We start from the raw sequence: 23246 nt of genomic DNA, 5'->3' as shown, positions 1-23246 counted from the left end.
TTACTGAGAGTTTATTAGATTTGTATTGAGACCTTTTTGAAAAAACTACTACTCTTATAAGAGATCATTTTTCAAAGAAACGATCTTAAAATAAGGAGCTCACACTTTCAGTTTCACTTTAATTTGTATTAATTGGGCTATTTAACCCATATTTCTAATGCGTCTCTCAAAGAGATCATCTCTCAAAACAATTTGTATTAAGAAATTTGTCAAAATCGAAATTTGAAATGTGAAATAATGATTATTTTTCTGGTACCAATTAAATTGAAAGCTCTTGATGTAATCTACAACATACAACAAACTTGGAGGATATATCATAAATGAAGAAGAAATGTCTCTTAGAGAGACGATCTTCTAAGTCTCTTAGAAGATCGATTTTTACTATTTTTGAACATTAAATTATTTAGAGAGATAGTGATAAAATAACATGTTAATCCTAAGTTATGTACTTATATTCTATTGATACAACCCTTAGAGTCACATTATTGCATTTTCTATATGAAAAATGTTATAGACAAGGGTCTTATTTTTTTTTTTTTTTTTTTTTTTTTTTTTTTTGATAATACGTGATTCATTAATAAAGAGTCATACGACATCTATATCAGAGATAAAATTTAGCACGTACATAACAACTTTAATCAAAGATAATTCAAAATTAACAAAACTACGATCGTTATATATGAGATATGACAATTTTGAATATCTTCTTCCACATCGTTGTTTGACATAACCTTCTACGAGGGGGTCTTTCGATCTGCTATAGTCTTGAGATAGAATTGAATTTGATATAGTCAATGATAATTGCAATTTTAGTGTCTGCTGCATTATCGCATTAATCTCTACCAACAAATCAATTACAAACCAAACTTTATAACTCCAAACTCTCGTGAAAAGAGAGATTAAAACTTAATATATGGGTAGAATCAACCCAATAAATGGGTAGAACAGTTCTCCTGTAGAGAGAGGACAAATATTTATTGTGATTATATTCAAAAAGCTTAAAATAGACAAATTTAGGAACTTACCATCAACCAAAAGGTAAATGATAGCCCTAAATCAACTATGGGGATTAAGATTTTTTTTGGAGAGAAGTGAAAAAAAGAGAAGAAGGCGATTACCTAAGTGATTTGAGTTATATTAGGCTCATGAGTTTTTTAGACAAGTTTATTAGGTTGAATTTTAATTATTTCATCCATCATTTCATTTATACACAAGTTTCATTCAATTACTAAAAAAAAATTAATGATTACCTAAATATATTAATTAATTGGTCCTAATCAAGGAAAAGTTAGATAATTGTACACAATTATTTTCAACAAGCTAGTTGGCTCTTACACCTAAGCCACAAAGCACGTACATTGATACATAAAATCAGATTAATTATGCGAAATATAGGATGATAATAATCGAACACAGCCAATTAATAATTACACAAATTTTCAAATGAGACAGTTTCGTAATAAGACCAATATTATCAGGTTGACTTAACATATATTTACTGTCTTACAGTGATTAATTATATAATTTTTCTGATAGAAAAACAGTTTCATACAAAAATTTGCTCTAATAATTAATAATATAGAAATATGTTAATTAACAATAGATATGAAATCAGAGGCCCGCCGGTGACAAATGGAGAATGAAATGGGATGCACGTAAAATTAATTGTCGTGCAGAAACTTAATCAAGAAAAAAAATTAAAAATATGGATGGATTAAAAAACCATTATCTTATGGAGTGAGAGTAGTATAAATATGGATTTGGCATTGTATTTCCAAACACAACCTAAATATCAATAAACACCCTCTTCTATTAATATTACTACTAATTACTACTTAATTATAAGAAATGGCGCAAAACAAGAGGCAAATTTTATTGGTGGTGATCTTAATTATCGTGATTAGTGTTAATAATATTGCACAAGCCTTAAACATTAATCCTAATGCATGTGCAATACTTATAACCAACTTGAAAAAAGATCGGATTTTAAGCCAAGAATTGGTCAACAATGATCCCGAAGGTGCAATGCATGTTATTATGGATCATTTTGCTGGTGACCAATGCTTAGAAGATGTTTCAGAACTGGATGGAGAGTGTTTGAGTCAAGTCGCTATGGATTTTTTTGATTTGGTAAAAAATAATCCTGAAAATTTTGAAATCACCCCAGAACAGATTTCCACAACTATTGATCATGACAATGAATTGTCCAATGTCTGTCCATCGACTTGATCTTTATGCATTTATTCTTTTTGTTGTTGTCTTGTGTCTGCTTTCTATTCTCTTCTATTGTTTTAGTCTTGTTTTTGCTTGTTAAAATGTAAGGTCTGCCAGCTCAAGCGCGAATGAAATCGTTGAGTGTGCTACTATCATGTTTTATTTTAATTAAAGTATTGCATTGGTCTACTGTTTGAACTACTTTTGTTTAAGAAGTTTGAATGATTAAAAATTATAATATATTAGATGCCACTTCTATTTTTAATCATTTTCTTATAATTTACATTAGTTATTTTTTTTTTTGTATTATCTCTAATGTGGGCGCAAAATACCCATAAATTGATTAAAAGTGCCCAAAAAAATTATGATTTTGATTACAAAGAGTAGTATAGTACTGACCATGTCTAATTGGGAAAAAGTCCATCTTATGGGTGAAAAGAGCTAACCCAAATCACGTGAGCCAACGGACACCACAAAAATTTCATACTCAATATCAATTTATTTAAATTAAATAAAAAACAATTTTTTGGAGAAAATTATTCTCAATTTAGGGAAAACATTACTTAATTTTTTAAAGAACACAATCATAAAGTGAGCCTAATTGGTAGAGATTTTTTTTGAAAACACAAGATCCACGGCAGCTAGCTAGCTATATCATTTAAAGAGTATAATCAAATACTCTACTTAAAAAAGAGAAAAATAAATAAATAAAACTTATACAGACTACTTAATTTGCATCATTTCTATGTTTGGATAATGATCCACCACTTTTTTCTAATCTCATCAATACATTTAACTATCTTTTAATTTCATATACACAATTCATTCTTTTTCTGTATTTATTATCACTTTCTTAAAACTTACCCACTTCCTTTTTGATGCAATTCAAAAAGGACAAACGAGTATTTTAGTACGCCCTTCGTTCTTTTCAAATGTATCAGTTGCTTTTGGGTCACTAATCATCAATCACTTTTAATTTGTATTTTATTCTTAATTCATGCAATAAAATTAAACATAGTGAAATGAAATTTTGTTTGATTCGTCTCAACATAAGGTTTATTAATATCTAAATTTTATAATTTTTGATCAAACACAATTACTACTATTAAGTATTAAATATATATTTGCAAACGTACAAAAATTAAATGAGAGTATGAAATATATAAAATGGAACGGAGATAGTATGTAGTAAGTCTATACAAAATTTAATAATAAAAAAAGAGGCGGATCGACAAGCACGAGCCGGCGACTAATGAAGAATGAAATTAATGGGATGCACGTACGTAAAATAGTTAAACAAATGAATCATTATCTTATTGGTGCAAAACCATTATAAATATGGAATATAGATTGGTATTATTATTACTAATTAATTAATAATACAATTTTTATAAAAGGTAATGGCACAAAATGAGAAGCAGATGTATACTAATTATAGTAATTAGTGCTACTAATAAAGTACAAGCTTTAGAAATTGATTCGTTTCTTTAATTGTACGTTTTGCTCTTGATTTTTGATTGTTTGTATGTAAGGCTTGACCACCAGAAGAAGTCACGTGTGCTACTATCTTTTTTTTTTATAACTTAAGTGTCGTATGTATTTACTTATTGTGCCGTTTTTGTTTAAAATGTTAGAATAATTTACAAATTACAGTTTTAAAGTTTTAAATTTTTCGCGAATTTCAGTTTTAAACGGTGTTTTATGTCTTATGTGACTAAATTGTCGAGTTGAGATATGCGTTTCTTTTTAGTTTTGATCTCTAAGCAAATACATATCGTATCTTGGGTTAGAAACAACCTTCTGTAAATAAAATTAGTGGGAAACATACTAAGACTATAAGCAATATAAAAATATTAAAATGAAGTTAGTGAAAAATATATAGACATAAACACTAATAAAATATTAAAATAAACATGAACAAGACTAGTTAACTAGCTAGTTTACCAAATATTAGAATTGACTGATTTAACCATTCAACCCTATATTCGTATCAAAATAAGCTAAAATTAATCAATAACTCATTTTTCTAAACACCTTCTTATTATTTAAGGGCGCATTTGGCAGAATAATGAAAGCGATTGTAATTCTTATCAATGGTTGAAGAATCTGAAACATGATCAATGTAACGTACTGTAGGTGTATATGTGAGGATCAAGAAGGAGGGTTAGATGATGAAAAACAATAGGTTCTTGCGTGTTCTTCCTCACAGCTCTGATACCATATTGAATTTCTAAGACATGAGTGAACAGAAGATGGGAGAAAGATATTTTTCACATAGTGATATGTAATGTGGATGTACACTTATATATAGATACATAAGACCTAAAGAAAGTTAGTTACAACTAATTACATATCAAGAAACAACCTAAAACAAGAATCTAACAAACTACTTGTTGAGTCATCATTCTTGAAACATATCTTCTGTTGATTGCACATGTCTTGTTTGCTTCATGCTACCGACATCTGTCTACTAAGCTTGCACACATATATGTCGAAAGCATACCAAATCTGTTGAGTGGACAACAATACACTTCAGCACACCTTGGATTATATTAGTGCACATTAAGATACACGACCATCTGCATCTGTACCATCTGCATACACACTATCTGTTTCTGTATCCATATCTGTGTATTTTGATAATTGATGTCCTCCTCGTATATTCTCAACATATATATTGAGAATGGTGATGTATTAGAGTTCGAACAATGTGTTTCAAACTCCAATATTGCCAAGATCGAATGTATGAAGTTTAGTGACAAACAAATTACACTATCAATGATATCGATGTTTGTAGGAGAAAGTAAAGCAATAAAACGACACAAAAATTTAACGAGGTTCACCCAACTAAGGCTACGTCCTCCGGTGTGTAGTATCTTTTATATTATCAAAGGAGTTCAAAGAAGTCTCAAATATGGAGAATTACAATAGAGAAGAGATATAGGCTAGTGTTTGGCTTGGGGTGTATTTTGTGGATGTTCATCATTACAATGTGAATGAGAGCTCTCTATTTATAGGAAAGATCACACTAAGTAACATTAAGTATAATAAAGCTATGAGTAAATGATAATGAAACATCCCAAGAACTTGAAGAGTCAAAAACAGTATCCTAGGAGCATCAGAGACATCGCTCGACCAAAGCAGAGGCTCGCTCGGTCGAGCAGCCTGGTCGAGCGGACTATAGAAAGTTTCTGGTTACATTATGTCTGCTTGCTCGACCCATTTTGAAGCTCGCTCGGTCGAGCGAGCTGGTCGAGCGACACTTCAGAGGGCTTCTGACAGTATTGCTCGACTTGCATAGTAGAGCATCTTGAATTAAACTTTTGAACTTCTTCATTTAGGTCCCATAACTCCCATGATTAACTCATTAATTCATACTTTAATCATCATCATAAACCACAATCATCAAGACTCATCTTAATACACCTATTCATGACATACTTATGGGATTCCGTTCCAAGAGTCACCACATGAATGCACACACCAAATGTGCACTCAAGTCACACCATTCATAACATATATATATATATATATATATATATATATATATATATATATATATATATATATATAATGTTTTCAATTCAACCCTTATAAAATAACATTATATAATCTATTCAAACAAATTTTCATATCTTATAATCCACGAGTAATATTATCATTTGAAATACTACAAAATGCATTATTCTCAATAAAAGTTACCAATGGGTGGTTTTATATCAAATTTGTTATTCATTACATGCGCTTCTTTAGTTCTATATATATGTTCAACCTTTAGTAGAGAATATTAATTATTAATATACGTATGTTAAAAGAATTTTGGTAGCATAGTTGGTTCAATGCGAACACTACATATGTGCATTGTTGGTCTTAGCCCATCCTTCTAAACTTTTTTTTTTAATGTTTGTGTCCTCACTTGCGGCCACAGGAGCCAGTTGGATCCACCTATATTTAAACATAACTTACCAATCAAAAATATGTTTAGTGTAGCAATTTTTATGAGACGGACAAGAAAACAATTGATCATTAACAAAATTCTTGATCTTTATACTGTAGTTGAACTTGAATGTACATCCCAAATCTCACATCGTAAAAATAAGAAAGTGTTATATAAGTGATTCAACTCCAAATTCATATGCAGCCTTTTACAAATATGTCCAAAAACAATTTCGTACGGAATCAGTCTAAGGTGAGGAATATCATATTAATAGAGTCTATGCAGATCATTCATGGCCAGTGGCCCAACATTTATAATGCTAATGAATCAAATCTATGATGATCTCTTCAATAATCTCATCAACTATACCATTCCCAATCTCCCTAACAATCTCTTTGTTACATATATCAAAACATCCCCATTCATCTCCACAAACTTCCAATAACTCCATTCTCATCACTTGATCAATATTTGTTTCATCAAATGAAAGTTTACCCCATATTTTCAAATTTCTACATATGATTTTCCCAATTTCTTCAGGTCCCATCATCAAACCTTTACTGTTGTCGTTTTTGTTGTTGTCGTTGTTGTTATTTCTGTTGCGTTTTTGATTTTCGATTGTTTCTCTTACACAGTCGAATAATAACTGTCTACTTTGGTGTAAGGCTCGTTTTGTGTTCATATAATCTGGAAATGGTTTTCTCCTGTGTTTCTGTTTCTGCTTGGATTTTTCTTTTTTTAATTGAATTAATTGTTCCCATAAAGAAGCTGATAAAATTGCATCTTCTGATACTTTTTTCTGAAATCTGATTCTTGATTGTGATGTAATTTCTTCTCGAGTTTGTCTCACTGCAACGATAGCAATATCAAAGCCTTAATTCGAACATACGAGATGGAAGAACGATAAACGTTATTTATCAGTTTCTTTGAGATAAAAGATCGATAACATTATTTATGAGTTTCTTTGAATATGCTACTTTACGTTAAAAAACCAATTCAATTAACAGTCTAGACTATAAAATTTATTGTGTCCTCTAATATACTATTCTTGTGATTTGAAATTTGCACCGCATAACTAAAAAAACTTTTATATTTTTGGAAAATTTGTAAATAATACTCTTAATTATTTCTTATTGACTTAAAATACCCCAACTATTATTTAACCCTTTATAAACTTAAGTATTGGAATACTTAACCTTTTATATTTCCAACTATTGCTCATTGACTCAAAATACCCAAAACAGCATGTTAAAAATGATATGCTCAATGTTCAAGGCTAAGTATCCCAATACTTGAGGGTATATAAAGTTAAATAATAATTGAGGGTATTTTGAGTCAATTGAACAATAGTTAAGAGTATTATTTACAAATTTTTCTATATTTTTTTATTATATAGTGTTTTCTCATTAGAACATAGGGATTAGGGAATATACTCTACGTGTCTTGTTATTTAGATTTTGAATGAGAATTCATTTTCATAACATTGAGCACAATGCTATACCAAGAAATTTTAACTAAAATTTTGAGTTAATTTTCAAAGCATTATATATATATATATATATATATATATATATATATATATATATATATATATTATATACTCTATTATCACAGTTTGGCAGCTATACTCTCTTATTTAACACTAAGTTTTTATTTGATTTTTACACTCTATTTAATATGGTAATTTAACTCTGAGTATCTCTAACCATAAATAAATAAAAATTATTAAAAATAATATTAATATAATTTATATTGTTATTAATCAAATAAGATGGACATGACTATTATTTAATCTAGATTAAAATGATTAATCAATGAATAGTGTCAAGATGAAAATTTAGTGATATGACATAAATTATTGAGGATGAAAAATGAAAGATTACTAACCATTATAAACAGGAATAGCCTGAAGAAGATCAATCTCTTCAAGAACAGAAACAGGGCTACATTGCTTATTTTCTTCAACAATTCTCCATTGGTTATGATTCATCAATCTATCTGAAACTGACTGCCAGCTGAATTTTTCAGTATACAAACTCATTACCCTAAATTATTAAATTAAATTCTTATCATATAAAATATTAATTCGTAGTTGGTGAAACAATTACTTGTAGGGTAGAGAAACTAGTCGAATTAATATGTTAGAGTATGTAATATATTAAATTTTTGGTTAACTTAGTTTCTTGGTATGATATCAGAGCCAAACTGATAAAAAGGTTAAGGTTTTAAATTCAACCATCCCTTAATTTTAAGTGGAATATTTCACGCAAGGTATTAGGAGAGTATGTGCTGCATAAGGGCTCTCGTATGAGGGATCATGTTAGAGTACATAACAAATTTTAGGGCTTCAACCATTTACATAATTTTTTAACTGATTTAATTTCTTGACCGAATAAATATATGAATGAGATCAAAATAAAATTACAAAACTAGGTGTATTACTAAAAGAGAAAAGACATCAAAGTAAGCGAGAAAACCATAAATAGAAATTTGGTGCAAATTAAATGTAAAAATCCATAATTACCTGATCATAAGCAGTAATTTCATTCTTAGCAGGAGAAGATAAGCTGTTAATCTCTCCATCAATTTCACTATCAGACCAAGTACTAATAGATATTCTACTACTACAACTAACTGATGAACATCTCCCAATTGTTGATTCAAAAGAATCTTTCTTTTTTTTCTTCCATTTTTTTGAAATAAATTTATTGAATAAATTCCTAGCAAGATTTGAAAATTGTGAAGAACTATATTTTTTTGATATGGGTTTTGATCCAAAATGATAACTAAATGATTTTTTCAAGAATTTACTTGAATTATTCCTATTAATATTAGTATTAGTAGAACAACTAATAGATTTACCCTCTAATTCTAAGCTTCTTCTCAATTTATTCCCTCGTTCGAGAAGGTACACTTCTAGCACAAAGGGCTCTTGTTGTTCGTTCAGAAGCTCGGCTAATCGCCTTGGAGAAGGTGAAGCATGATGGGTTGAAGGTGAAGTAGCCATGAAAAAAAAAGAATATTTTAATTAATTAGTTTGAAATTAAAGAAGAAAATGAGGTAAGAAAATAGAGTGTAATAAAGAATTTTCTGGTTGAGAAAGAATAAAAGGAGTTATGAAGGTGATGATATGGAGTAGAAGAGTGCATTTAATACGGTTGTCAAAACATATCTTTCAGTTAGAGACTTGACAAAGAGAAGATTGACTGTACAGAGAGAAAAAAGGGTAGAGAGAGAAAAGGAGAGTAGAGATGTTGAGGAGAAGATAGTGTCAAGGTCTTATATGGGAGTTGAGCTTAGTAATAATGCATCTTGAATGTAATGTTTGGATTATTGAAAGTTTTTTTTTTTTTTTTAATGAATTGAATGAATTAATTTACTCAAAAGTTTATGTTGATGGTTGAAGTTTCATATATATTACTCTTATAATATACTTCAAAATATCCTCTCACATAAGAGCCTTTTGGATAGAAGTGTGGATACAACACGAATTTTCTTCAAACCTAAAACCAAATTTTCAACTTACATTTGACGGGTGGTTCAAATTCAAATCTGTAATTTTTTATCACAATGATGTTGATATCATGTTTTAAACTGTTTTGAATGATGATGGTAAGAACTAACTATGACTCACTATGACTTGTAGAGAACAAAAAGTTTCGGTTAATGGTTTTGATCTAATATATATTTACAATCTCGTTGTTGCCATTAAATTTGTCTTATATGTATTTGGTGAAAAAATCATGTAAAAATTAGAGAAAATAAATATTATAGGATGATGAGAGAAATATATAGATAAGATAAAAAAATAAATTAAACATATAAGTGATAATTGAAGAAGATAAATCATTTCCAAAAATAGAATTAAGTTCGAAGTGTGAATGTAAAACAATTTTCATACTCTCACTAACTCATAACTTGATGCTACTAATAACTAATTTCACCTAAAATGAGGGGTCAATATGAATATATGATACAAATTCGTGACCTAAATTTCCTATACCATGTAATACAAATAATTTAGCTAAAAATTTAAATTATTTGGAATTAGGTTTCAAATAACTTTATTTCCTCCTACTTACCTCATAATAATAAAAAATATATACTTTCTAAGCTTAGTTTCGTTTTATATTCATTTAAAGAGTATTTAATCATACCTTATAATAATAAAAAATATACTCTTTCTAAGCTTAGTTTCGTTTTATATTCATTTAGAGTATTTAATCAAGTAGTTAACACTTAATAAATAAATAAAAACCTACAACATGGTAATGGTCCCTCTGAGAATGTAATTTTCTGATAGGGAAAGATATATGACTTATAAGGATCAATTAAACCATGCTTTAATTTGGTGGGGTCTGTTAATTGCTTTCATCTCTTTCCATTCATAAATAATCAGAATTTTATCAACCTCTCCGCTCTAGGGATGATAATTCAGTTCGAATTCGATTCTGATTTGACTCGATCGAAAGAAAATAATCTGATTCGAGTCCGAGGAAAAAGTTATTCGACTCCAACTCCGATTTTAGGATTCGAGTCCGAGTTAGAGACGAACCGGAGTTGGACCTTATTAAAAGTTCGACACTCCAACCATACTCCGACCCTAAAGGATATCCGACTTTGAATTTGACTTTTACCCTAATATTTTGTTTCCTTTTAAATCTCTAAACGTGACTTACTCAAGCTCTTTCTCATACTAATTGTAATTTTTGATTTTGAAAAACTACTTGGTATTTTTATTTAGATTAATCGATCAAAATGCGACAAATCAGGTCAAGAGAAATAAAATACACTGAATCAAAATGGGACAAAATTTTGTTAAATTGTAGTATTAGGACTATTTCTCTTGTTAAACTCGAATTCAAAGTACATTTTTTTTTTGTTAAATTGTATTTGAAAAATATATTTTGTTAACTTTGTATGCTTTAAAATTATTAGTACAATATCACAACGATAAAGTTTGATAATAATCCGACTCCGTTGGAGGTCCGAGTCGGGCAAAACTTAGAGTATGCATAATCCAAGTCTGAGTGGAGGTGGATTGAAAAAAATTATCCGACTATTATCCGGAGCAAAGTCGGTGTATGTATAATTCGAGCCGAGTCTGACCCATTGCCATCCCTATTCCAGTCTCCACTCTCCACTCTCCACCTTTCGTTGTTTGTATGTGATACTATGGAATATTGAATACAATATACAATTTAAAGACATTAACACACTTTTTTTTGTCAAATTTTATTCAGCTATATTTTTCTTTACGAAAATATTTTACCACTTTTTTATTCTCATTTATACTTTAAATTTTTTTTAATATTATTTACGCTATTTAAATAATCCTTTAATTGTTTTTTAATATATATTAAATAGTTACTAGGATCGATACGATATGAAGTACTTTGATGAATGATAACGTTTATAATGAACTCACAAATGTTTGACAAAAAATAAAATTGTAAAATGACACAATGATTTAAAGAGATTCACCCAATAATGGCTACGTTCTCCGTGGTGTGTAGTTACTTGTTTGTATTATTTCAAAGGAGTAAAACACTCTTACAAATGAAGTATTACAATTGAGTAAGAGAATAACAAAGACTATGTGTTTAGGCTTTGGGGTTTGTGTTTGATGTATTTGGATGAACAAATGAGCTCCCTATTTGTAGAGGAGATCACACTAAGCAACATTCAATACATTAAAGTCATGAATTAACAACATTGAAACAGCTCCAAGGACTTGAAAAGTCAAAAATAGCATTCTAGGAGTGTCAGTGGAACCGCTCGACCAAAACAGAAAGCTCGCTCGATCGACCCACCCAGGAGCTCGCTCAATCGAGCGGCCTGGTCGAGCGACCTTCAGGAGGCATTCTGACAGCCTTGCTCGACTAAGCATAGTAGAGCATCTTTTCCACTTCTTCATTAAAACTCATCATGAGCCATGACCCCCATGATTACTTCAAGTATTAATTCACACTTTAAAAACCAACATCAATTACAAATATTAAGTTACCAACTTAGTTCACCCACATTAACACACTCATAGGATTTCATCCCAAAGAGTCACTCATGAATGCACACATTAAATGTGAACTCAAGTCACACCATTCAAAACAATTAAAACTGTAACAATTTTTTACAAAGAAGTGAGTTGTACTCTAACTTGTAAGTATTTTCTCCGTTCTATAATACTTGCTATATTTTTTATTTTTGACAATTTCATATTATTTGATATATTTCTATTTCTAATAATAAAACAATCATATTAATATCTATTTTACCCCTATTTTATTCTACATTATACCTTATTAACTTTTTTCTCTCTTCAATTAAAAATTAAAATAAAGGATATAATTATAATTTATATGTTGTTTTTACCTTTTCTTTATTCTTGTGTACATGCAAATATTACAAGAAAATCAAAAGAGGAAGGATATGGGTTTCCGGATGGCGAGCGGTTGGAGTTTTGTTGTCTTAAAACCCTGCTTTATACGGCACTGTAACGCACTTTTAGCATATTATTATATAATTATGTCAAATGCTTCTATCTAACAGAGAATTTTACAGGTGTTGACATTTAATTTGTAGATAGTTATTGAATTAAACCAAGGTTCAAAAAATAAATGGTCAAATCAGTAATTTTAATTAGTAACCAGCTATTAGTGATGAACTATTAGAATAGAATTTCACATGATGAGGGGCCAAAGTCTTGTTATACTCCCTTTCTCATTCTGAAATAGAATATTTACTTAAAAAAATCTTATATTTTTTAATCAGATGATGCTAATTAGTGAAAGTATTAGCTAAAGTCTATAATCAATAGCTTACCAATAAAATCAACAAAATTGAGAATCATTCCAATGATTTATGGCATACCTCCTAATTCAAAGGACAAAATAATAAATGGGTCAAACCAGGTTAAAGCAAGACGAGAGGGTCCAATCCGTTTTCACCCTGACTCATTTTTATGCGGATCTGATCGCTTTCTATAAAAATCATTCATGATCCGCTATTAACTAGTTAAGTAGCTTGAATGATAAAATTACAAAAATTACTAATCAATAATTGTGATTTGTAAATCACCACAACAAGACTAAAAGAATTTTAATAAAATAATAAAATCAAAAAAAATAACTTAAAATAATAAAATTTTTATCCTATTAAATCTTACCACATAAGAATGATTTGTTACCTTCACAAATAACCGTTATTTACGTAGACTTTTTCATATGAGTATCTTAGAGACATTAGAAGTTGTTAAGGACTCAAGAAATGGTTCCCATATAATATAAATATAATTAATTGCATGAAACCTAATAGGACCAGTATACTCGGTAATGGTACCTTTGACAGATAATCCATTAATTCTTTGGCCTCACAATCTTTAATGTCCATCCATGGCTTTTAGTAGAAACCACCCTTTGAGATTGCAAGACGTATGCGGAAAATAAAACCGATAACATGATTGTAGAATGACATAAAAAATTAGAATTTATAAGTTCATATAAAAATAAATTGTAAACACAAATTGCTTTAAGAGATAATCTCATTGTAAGGTATGTATTATATATATATATAGAGAGGGGTTAAATAACTCATTTTTACAAGAGTAGCTAAATTGAGAATGAATGTAGTAGAATAAAGATGATAACTATTTATTTGTCCTCTTTGAATTGCATCAAAGAGAAAGTGAGTAAATTTTAAATGATCATAAATGATGATAAAATGAATTGTGTGAATGAAATTAAAAGAGTTAAAATGCATGAATGAGATTAAAAGAAAGTGGTGAACCATTATCCAAAAATATAAATAATGCTAATTAAGTAGGACAGACCAAAATAGAAAATGCTGCAAATTCAATGAGACGAAGAGAGTAAAATTGAATTTTATAGTTGTCATATAGTACTTCATTCGTCTCATATTAGATGCAACATTAGGCAAAATAGCACTATTCATTAATCACTTTTAATTTGTAAATAATTTTTAATCTATAAGTTAAAACACAATCAAATAACATCTTGTTTGATTCGTCTCATTGTAAAGATTATTAAAATCAAATTTTTATCATTTTTTATTATATATAATTAGAGATAATAAAGATTAAAATTAATATATTGAATTACGTGAAAAAACAACGTTGCAAGTAAATTGAAATGAAGTATTAAATAGAGTAAAATTTAGACTAATTAATTTGTAAATAATATTTGATATTAGAGGTCAATGCAAACCACCTTCGCTTGTACAAGAGTAAGACCGCGCCTAGCAAATATTCAACTCCCCGAAAACATGCCCAAGTTTCCTGAAGAGTTAAGACTCCATACTTCAACTCTCCAAAACCACAGACAGAGTCAGAGCCCAACATACCAGACCTTACAGATACATCATTTAAATTCATAGCTCAAATGTCCGATGAGCATCGGCCATCCAAAGAATACACTCTCCCAGGACCAAAGACACATCCGTTTAGTAATTTACAAATCTGATGAATCCAATTCTACCTCAAAGCAAAATCATGATAAATTAGTGCAGAATCGCTGCACATTTGCATCGAACTGTCGAGAAGCTGTTGACAATTCTAAAACCCAAGAGAATTGATCACCACTACAGGATTTTGGGTTTTGAGATCCTTAATTCTAGATTTGAAATCACTATGAAAGGATGCTAAAGACCTTTGTCGACAGGCAAATTCCGTGCTGAACTGTTTGATCTCTAGCTCAAGCTCTTTCCTTTTCTGTATCTCAGACTTGTACCTCTCCAATAACATTTGTCTTTCTTCTGAAACTAATGTCAGCTTTTCACCTGATTTGGTTATATTGTCAAGCAAGGAATCTCTTTCTTGCTCGAGAACATGGAACGCTCGTTCCAAGTCAAGGTACCTAGAGTTCAACTCTTCCAATGCCTGGTTATTCTCAGCAGCCTTCTCATGTTTTATGTATTTGTCTTTGAATGTGCTGAGTTCACTGCTCAAATTCTCCTTCCAACAAGCAGGATCTTCCCTAAAGTCGATGCCCTTAATCAAAGAAAACGAAATGAAACCGATTCAGACTTCTGCCTAGTAGTTATTACATTAAGAAACCATGATTTTTGTAACAATCCACATGAAAGTCAGAAAAGGAAAGAGCAGCTATAACTAAAAGTGCTAATCTACTTTCTCCATATAGCATTAGCCCCAAAGGAAGAACTACGACTCCAGGTTAAAATCAAATCCTAAAAAGCGCTATCTTTCCAACCACCAATCTACCGAACATCATCATTTGGTCTCACCAATTGATTTGGACAGGCATAGTCGCACAGATGTTCATTATTAGTTTTGCGAGGAAATGGTGTTATTCATTACTCTTGAAGTAGCTTTCTTCTTACTGTTTTAAAGTAAGAAAAAGGCAGTGTATTTTACAGAAAAGAAAGAATGAGACAGAATTAGTTGAGAGAATGAACATGCAAAAAGTAAAATCGACACTAGATATAAATTCTGGACAGAAATATGGCATAGCATAGTGTCAAGGTGAAGATCAGCCAAAAAACTGAGTAATATCTAGACAATATTAATCTATATCCTACCTTATAATCAGAGCCACTCAAAGTAGTTTTCAATCCTTTCTCCATTGTAGTTTGTGCATCTGATGATGCCAACAATGCAACTGTATTGTTCAATCGGTCACAAAGAATTTTGCACTGCTGTTGCACTAAAGAGGTATCCTGACTGAAAGCTCTACGACCATCTACAGCTGTTCTGCAATGGGTTTCCAAAGTTGAGAAAAGATTTTCGCCAATCTCAACCATGCTGGTCAACAAGTTTTTCGCAAAAGATTTTTCATCCTCAACAGAACTCTGCATAAGCACGAAAGTTATAATGATATGAGATAAGCCAAATGGAGTCAATTCACTTGTATAAAAGGCGTAAAATGTAAGGCATCTTGTCTCAGTTTACCTGCATAACAGATAAGACATCTTGATATATGTCCTTGCAAGTTGTTACTGATTGACATAACATTTGGGGAATTTCTCGAGTCAGTTTGGCCTCTTCCTTAAGTTCTGTGATCTCTTTGGTTAATTTATTATTCAACAAGACCAACTCTCGGTTACTTTTCTGCAAATCCAGGAGGAGAGGGGATAAAGTAAAAAGAGATTAAAATCTTACAAGCCAAAAAGAGCAAAAATACATCACAATAAAAAGATAGTTCAAATACTAAGAAGTTAATCCAGATTGAGGAATGGATATCAGTTTCAACTTGAAGATGCTGCTCAAAGAGAGATAGGACATAGGAGCAAAAGAAGGGAAAAAAAAGGGTAAGAAATCTAATGTATAGTAGAAGTGATGGTATTGAACAGCAGCCCCCAATGTTCAACTGAGCACTCTCACAAGCTCCTCCAAAGTCCAAACTACCATTTAAAATTCAAATCAAATTAGTTACGAACACTTAAGATTTTAAATATTAAAAATCAATACAAGGAATCTAAAATCAGCTCAACAATTGCATCAATCAAATCATGAAAATAAAATACTACACCAGATAAATACATCTTCCAAAAAGTAACATAAATGGGCACTTTAGTTGATTTTTCACTTGAAATAGCACGAGCCAAACAACTCTTACCAGAATTTACCCTTACAATATATTAGATGAAATTGAACTACACTAAGCAAAGGTACTGAACAACTTTGAAATTAAGGTGAAGATATCATAAAAATGCAAGTCACTTTACTTCTCAATTTTTTGATATAAATACAAGAAAAAAAACTATATTTTTCTCAAGCCAGTGCTAAATCTACTCGTTCTTAAGTTTAAGGAACCAACTTCAGGCCATGCAGAAATCATATTATATCAACTCTCAAATGTTACAAAAAAAAGTCTACATCAACCTCTCAAAAGTAAGAACATGCAATTTTAACCCCCACCCATTTTACTAACAGGTTATTCTTAGGGGTATAAAGTATAAACTGACCTCCTTAGGGTAGACCATTGCACTGGAGAAGTCAGTTTCTCATTATTTTCAGACACCACCAAGTTAAATTTCTTGAAGTTATAAGATAATTAACGTAACTGGATAGATAGAATTCACAATTTACATCCTCCCTCAGTCTTCATCTTACTAATAAAAAATCTTTACATTCTGTCTGACTGCACATTTTAAACCATCTGAAAGTCTAAATACTAGAACTATTTAAAATCACTGTCAGCATTTTGTAAGTGCAGATAACAAGTACATGACGTCACTAGTCAGTATGCGCAATAATTATCGTATATAAGACAAGGGTATATATGTCTATGAAATATTTAACAATAATGGTTTCAATTACCATCACATAGCTTACATTTATTTTTAGAGTTATAAATTTGATTTTGCATGCAGACTACCAATAGAATTTCAATGCATTAAATAAAAAATTATGTGGCTCAACAGTCAACAATGCAAGACTCCAAAGATAGCCTTCATACCATCAATCAACATAGTTTCTCAGACATAAAACAAAGCACAGGAAGGATTAAAAAAAGCAACCTCTAACTCGTCTTTCTCTTTAATTGTGATGTCCATTTGTGTCTTGAGGTTCTGAATCTTCAGCTCATAATTACTTTTAGAGAATGCCTGGAAAAATGAAGGCAAGAGACAATTGACCACAGAAGCTCCACGCACTAAAACAGTACTCTTGACCTTGTTACAGATTTCTCATAAAGCATTTTTTTGCATGTAATCCCAAAATCTACGATTTATGGACCCTAACTCGACTTACATCCCCTAGAGGCTAGTAGATTAATATTAATGGCCATAAATTATGATGATTATTGCAATCAGAAAGACAGAAACATTACAGCAAGTTAATCAGTGGTCTGTTGGAACTTTTGAATAAACGATTTCATACTTCTCAAATTAATGCTAAAAATGCTGGATCAGGTGAATGAAATCAGGGATAGTCAGAACATCCAAATGTAGCATATAAAGCTTCAAGAATGAGTCTTACTGGACTAAAACCATCAGATGACAAGCATCGAACATTAAGCGCAGGAGTCATTTGGATTGAATCAAGATCAGCTACATATCCTTTATTCAACTTCATCCAAGCATCTTCATCAACCACGTTGTTGAACGCATCAGGCAAGGGGCTAGAATCAGAATCGGATAGTTTTGCATAGTTTGATCGTCTAGCAACAAACGAATTGGGAGCTGTTTTTAAGCTAGGAGTGCTAAAAGGTTCTTCCTGCCATGTACGCTGGTTGTTACAGCTCCTCACCCCCATTCCTTGCCCAGAGAAACCTAGTTCCTACAATCAGAAGAAAAGTTCAAAAGGATAATAGCATAGACATAACTGTTATGGACCACTTACAAAAAGATGGAAATCAAACTCTGATGTCCCTACGCACACCTGTGTATGGCTTTTTTGATCACTGTCTGAAAAAGACACCATATTACTGAGGTTATCAATTTTAAGCTGCTGCTCTTTGATGTGGATATCTCTTCGTCTATGCAACTTCCTCTCCTCTTCAAGTTCCGTGGCAAGCTTTTCATGTTCTAGTTCATACTAGAAGTGTGAAACACATTCATCATATAAACAACGTGCCATGATTAAACTGCTTGACTAGGACCCAAACATATACATACTAAATAAGAGGTTCCGCACCTTAAACAAGTCATTCCGCAATTTCAAGATTTCCTGCTCTAAATTTTCGGCCCGAGATCCCTAAAAACAAGATATTTTTATTGAGAACTTGAGTATATTCATCAAAGCCACATATGTAAAGATCAACAAACTTAACCTGAAGTTTTTGACGTAATTCCTCTATCTCTAGCTTTTGTTGTTTCAGCAAGGCCGCGTCACTTAAGATCTAACAAAATATGAACCAGAAGTGCATCATTAATACATTAGACGGTGGTAAATAACAAATCCTGAGTTTTCATCCCAGTAACATGTTTCCAAGAGAACAAAACAATTAAAAATAAGAAAAACTCAGGCATAAAAGAAAAACTATAAGAACAGTAAGATATGCTATGCATAACTGGCTGATAGGTGATACGATTTCCTTATCATTATTTTCTAAGTTTATCGTATATCTATGTTTGTTCTAGGGGCAATTGAGCTTTGACTGATGTAATAAATTATGTTGGGACTTATTTTTAGGGTGTTTATAATTTATATGCCTTTAGTGTTCCAGTTTGTAATGTAGGCAATTTAGCGAACTTATAAAAGTATTTATAAAGATGATATTTGACATTGAATTTGACAATCCTTGAGTGACTTTCATCGTTTAAGTAACCAAAACACAACCTGAGAATAGTGTTTATCTTAATCTTGCGAAATCGAAAGACCCTTTAACAAAAAGAGTTAAAAGTTATATCCTTTTAATATTTTCACGCTTACGGTTAGTATCTAAGGCTCAATCTAGAGATTATTATTATAAGATTTGCAATATATCCAGGCATCTAGCAAAGGAACAAGAGAAATGCTTATGTACATTAGACTGCTAGACTCTATAGTTGAGGTTTTCCATAACAAAGTCAATAGTACATGGCTAAAATACCAATGGAAAATTCATATACTAACAGCTTGCTTAAGGTGAGAGGAGATGGAGGGATGGGGTTGTCTTCATTAAAATAGCAAATGGAGACAGAAGGAAATTGAAGGGATAAAATCCGTCGGGTTATGTAGAAACTAATAACTCCAACAAACTCATAACTCTTCCCTAGCCCCCCCCCCCCCCCCCTTCTCCTTGCTCAATTGTTATCCTAACAAGCTTTCAGTTCTCCTCATAAATAGTATCAACTGTTTCATTGAGGAATAAGAAAATGAAACAAGGGCACAACAAACCTCATTCACTTGAGCACAATTTGTAACACGTTTGGCTCTGTTGGCAAACTGAAGAGTTCCTCTGGTTTCTTCCACATGAACCTAGCCATTTTAATGAGGCGTCAGACAAAAACCTAAATAAACATTTTAGTTCTATCATGCAAATTGGTCAATCAAAAGTAAGCATACCTCCTCAGGTGATAGTGTACAGATAATTGAAGTTTTAGCATTGCCACCAAGTGAAGATTGGAGTATTCGAGTCAGCTTACTGTCACGATATGGAATATGTCCCCTGCAGAGCCACAGATCTAGGTGAATGGTTAAATTTTAAAAATAAAAAACAAAAACATATGAATGACATTAAGTTGAAAACCTTTGCTTTGCTCCTTCACTGAGTTTGTTGATCACATTACCAAGAACCATCAAGCTCTTGTTGATGTGTTTTCCTTCCTTTAATCTAACTCCATCTGCTCCGGTCTTAGCAATTCTCTCAGATCCAGCCAAATCAACCAAATTCTAGATTTTTATTGCACAAACAGACGGAAATTAACACGTCAATATGCAGCGTAAATGGTAAACTACGCAACTCATCTAAAAGACGTTAAATTGCTGAAAGTTGAAATGCCACTGAAGTGGCTCCCTTGGGGTGATAGGGGGTCCAATTTATGGTCTATGCAGCCTTACCCTTGTAAATCAAAACAAAATTTAAGAATGGAAGTACAAACCAAAACAGAAACACGAATAGCATCTGAACAAGAACCATCCATCTCCTTAATCTTGCTCTCTATGACCTGTTAACAGAAGTATAGAACCATACAATTATTGTGCATCTTCATGTTTAAATTTGAAACAAAATACAAATTATAGACAACAGCATTGAGGAAATACCATTCTAAAGATTGTGTGCGATCTGCTACTTCTTACATTCATATTTGTTTCACCAAAGTGTCTATTGACTATTCCATTAAATTCAAAAGCAGATATGAGATTTTCTTCAAAATTCTAACATGCTATTCTAGGGCAATTTGCAACAGATTAGAGACAAATCAACCTTCTCCAGCTTCAAGAAGCTTATGTACATGTTCAGCATTGCTCACAATTTCCTCTCTTAGGCCAGCAACAAAAACACCACGCTACAAGAAAACATCCATTTGTGTTAACTTTGCCTCTCTGAACAAATAAACAAACTACTCAAGTCACTAAGTTTACCTCCAAACTCTCATGGATGGGCAGCTTCTGGTTGGTTACCATTAAAAGATCATTAATTTCTTCATTATAAATTTCCATGTACGAAACTCGAATCAGAAATTCCCTATCGTTAGTCTGAAAACAAAATAAAATTATTCATTTTGAACCTCAATACCTAATTAAATATGCACTTCTTTTGTAGCAGAAATTAATCAAATATTCAAATCAAAAGACCATAAAAAATGAAAATCCACCTTTTGTATCATGTCAAAAACATCTTTGACAGCCCGGTGAATAATACCCAGATCTTTTTCCGAACCATTCATAGTAAATGTCTTTCCACTACTGGTTTGCCCATAAGCAAACACCGTTCCTAAAATCACCAAAGATATACAACTTACAATGCATACAACACAAGATAATATAGTTTGTATCCAAAAAATGAAGAATATTTGTTCTGAAAAATATTTATCTAATAATAATAATATTTTGTATTGTCAACATATTTGGTTGCTTTAAATTCAAACTCAATTAGCAAATTGTGTTTCGAATTCTTGCTAATTTAATGTTTTGATTCCAATTCATTTTATTTCTACTCTTCATATACATTTTCAAAAATGCAGCAAAACAAAAACCCAAATCAAAACATAATCAAGAAAAAGAGGATTCAAAAAACAAAACCGTTAAATCCTTCAACAGCAGCATAAATAATGTCCTTAGTAAGAAGGTCATAAACCCTAGAATTAGGGCAAGATTGATCAAACACATGATCTGCAAAATAAAGAAACGAAAATCAAGAACAATCCAGCAAATGAGTAAAAGATAAAAAAAGAGGAAAAGAAGAAAAGTGTAGAAACCAAAGGTGAAGGAGACGCCAGAAAGGGGAGTGCCGGTAGACTTGTGAAGAGAGATACGATTGTCGTCAACATTCCAGAAGGTTCCATTGAATGAAACATCATCGGAAACTGGAGGTCTAACTCTTACTGCTACACAGATCTTCTCCATATTTGGTGTTGGATCTCTCTAAGTGCAATGGAATGCAAGTTTTTTTGAATTGTAATGGAGGGTTTTCAAATTTACCAAATTACATGTATGCCCTTGCTTGGTAATGATATTGATTGGGTGTTCATTCGGGTCATTGGGTCACTTTTGTTATGATTTTGGGTTCAGAATTGAATATTGCGTCGACATTGATTTTTTACATTGATTGAACTTCATTTTGAAGTCGAGTTAAATCGGGTTCTGTTCTATCTATGGTCGGCTAAATATGAGTCTGTTTTAAATATTTCTACGCTTTAACAATGTTTGTTCTAAATCATAAGCCAAATTGCATAAAATTGTAGTTTTAATATTTGCTCTAGTCCACAACTAAACGGTTTTATTTTCAAAAACGTTTATAGCTTCCCATCTGATCCCAGTTTTTTATTTTTCAGTCTAAAACAAAGTGCAAATCGTTTTATGCCATAAAAATCATAGTTTTAGAAATTTAGAATCGTAGCATTCTCATATCAATAAGGTATATCTTCTTTTCATAAAACTCATTTACAAAACTCTACTACTTAAATCGGTTCGTAGGGCTAGTTTATAACCTCCATGGATAATTTCACGGACTCTGATGAGGTCAAATTGTTAAGTGGTAAAGAAAATCGAGAGTTAAAACCTTTTCCTCTTATATTTTAAACTCAAATTTAAAGATCAAATATTCATATTCATATGATATTTTCACTTAATTTTCGCCAAAGCAACTAATAATTTTAATTTAAAAAGTAAATACAAGTATGATGATCAATATTCCCTCCATGCATGCATGTGTATCTTGGATGTTAAAAAAGGATAAGAGGACTTTAGCTTGAAATCCTTCATAGAATGTGGCTTTTTGTTTAATCCTTTTCCCTTACTTTAGCTTGATTAATTTCATGACTCTTTTACTCTTTAATGTCCACCATCATCCATGATTCATGAACATGGTCTTATGGTCTAGCTAGTCTTTAACTACAAAAGTGTCAAATGTCAATTTTCAATGTCTAAATCAATGGTATTGGTCTTTGATTTGTAGTCCCCATCAAATCTATATCCCAACCACTAAAAGAAAAAAAAAAATATTTAAATAAAATCAATTTTTATAATGTAGTC

At 31.2% G+C, this 23246-nt stretch overlaps 2 protein-coding genes across 3 annotated transcripts; both read right to left on the bottom strand.

Moving 5' to 3' along the window:
* Positions 1 to 5858: 5858 nt before the first annotated feature.
* Positions 5859 to 9422, bottom strand: LOC130811127 (uncharacterized). Of its 2 annotated transcripts, none has more exons than XM_057677307.1 (3): positions 8676 to 8876; positions 8039 to 8166; positions 5859 to 7000 (listed from the first exon to the last, which is right to left on the bottom strand). In XM_057677307.1, the coding sequence occupies exons 1-3, from the start codon at positions 8732 to 8734 to the stop codon at positions 6471 to 6473; spliced, it is 717 nt and encodes a 238-aa protein (XP_057533290.1). In that variant the 5' UTR covers positions 8735 to 8876; the 3' UTR covers positions 5859 to 6470. The 2 variants fall into 2 exon arrangements, with proteins under 2 accessions (XP_057533290.1, XP_057533289.1); XM_057677306.1 differs by having other exon boundaries at positions 5863 to 7000; positions 8039 to 8159; positions 8676 to 9422.
* A 4889-nt stretch (positions 9423 to 14311) lies between these two features.
* Positions 14312 to 22211, bottom strand: LOC130811056 (kinesin-like protein KIN-7N). The gene is made up of 18 exons (XM_057677213.1): positions 21971 to 22211; positions 21795 to 21884; positions 21368 to 21486; positions 21135 to 21248; positions 20977 to 21058; positions 20814 to 20881; positions 20651 to 20716; positions 20299 to 20441; positions 20115 to 20217; positions 19947 to 20027; positions 18898 to 18966; positions 18762 to 18821; positions 18507 to 18662; positions 18105 to 18404; positions 17645 to 17731; positions 16074 to 16232; positions 15704 to 15973; positions 14312 to 15155 (listed from the first exon to the last, which is right to left on the bottom strand). Exons 1-18 carry the CDS (start codon positions 22116 to 22118, stop codon positions 14721 to 14723), a joined length of 2550 nt encoding a protein of 849 aa, XP_057533196.1. The 5' UTR covers positions 22119 to 22211; the 3' UTR covers positions 14312 to 14720.
* Positions 22212 to 23246: the final 1035 nt, after the last annotated feature.

Source organism: Amaranthus tricolor, chromosome 4 (genome assembly GCF_026212465.1).
Source record: "Amaranthus tricolor cultivar Red isolate AtriRed21 chromosome 4, ASM2621246v1, whole genome shotgun sequence".
Taxonomy (NCBI): domain Eukaryota; kingdom Viridiplantae; phylum Streptophyta; class Magnoliopsida; order Caryophyllales; family Amaranthaceae; genus Amaranthus; species Amaranthus tricolor.
The sequence above is the reverse complement of the archived record's forward strand: the minus strand, read 5'-3'. Positions and strand labels throughout refer to the sequence as shown.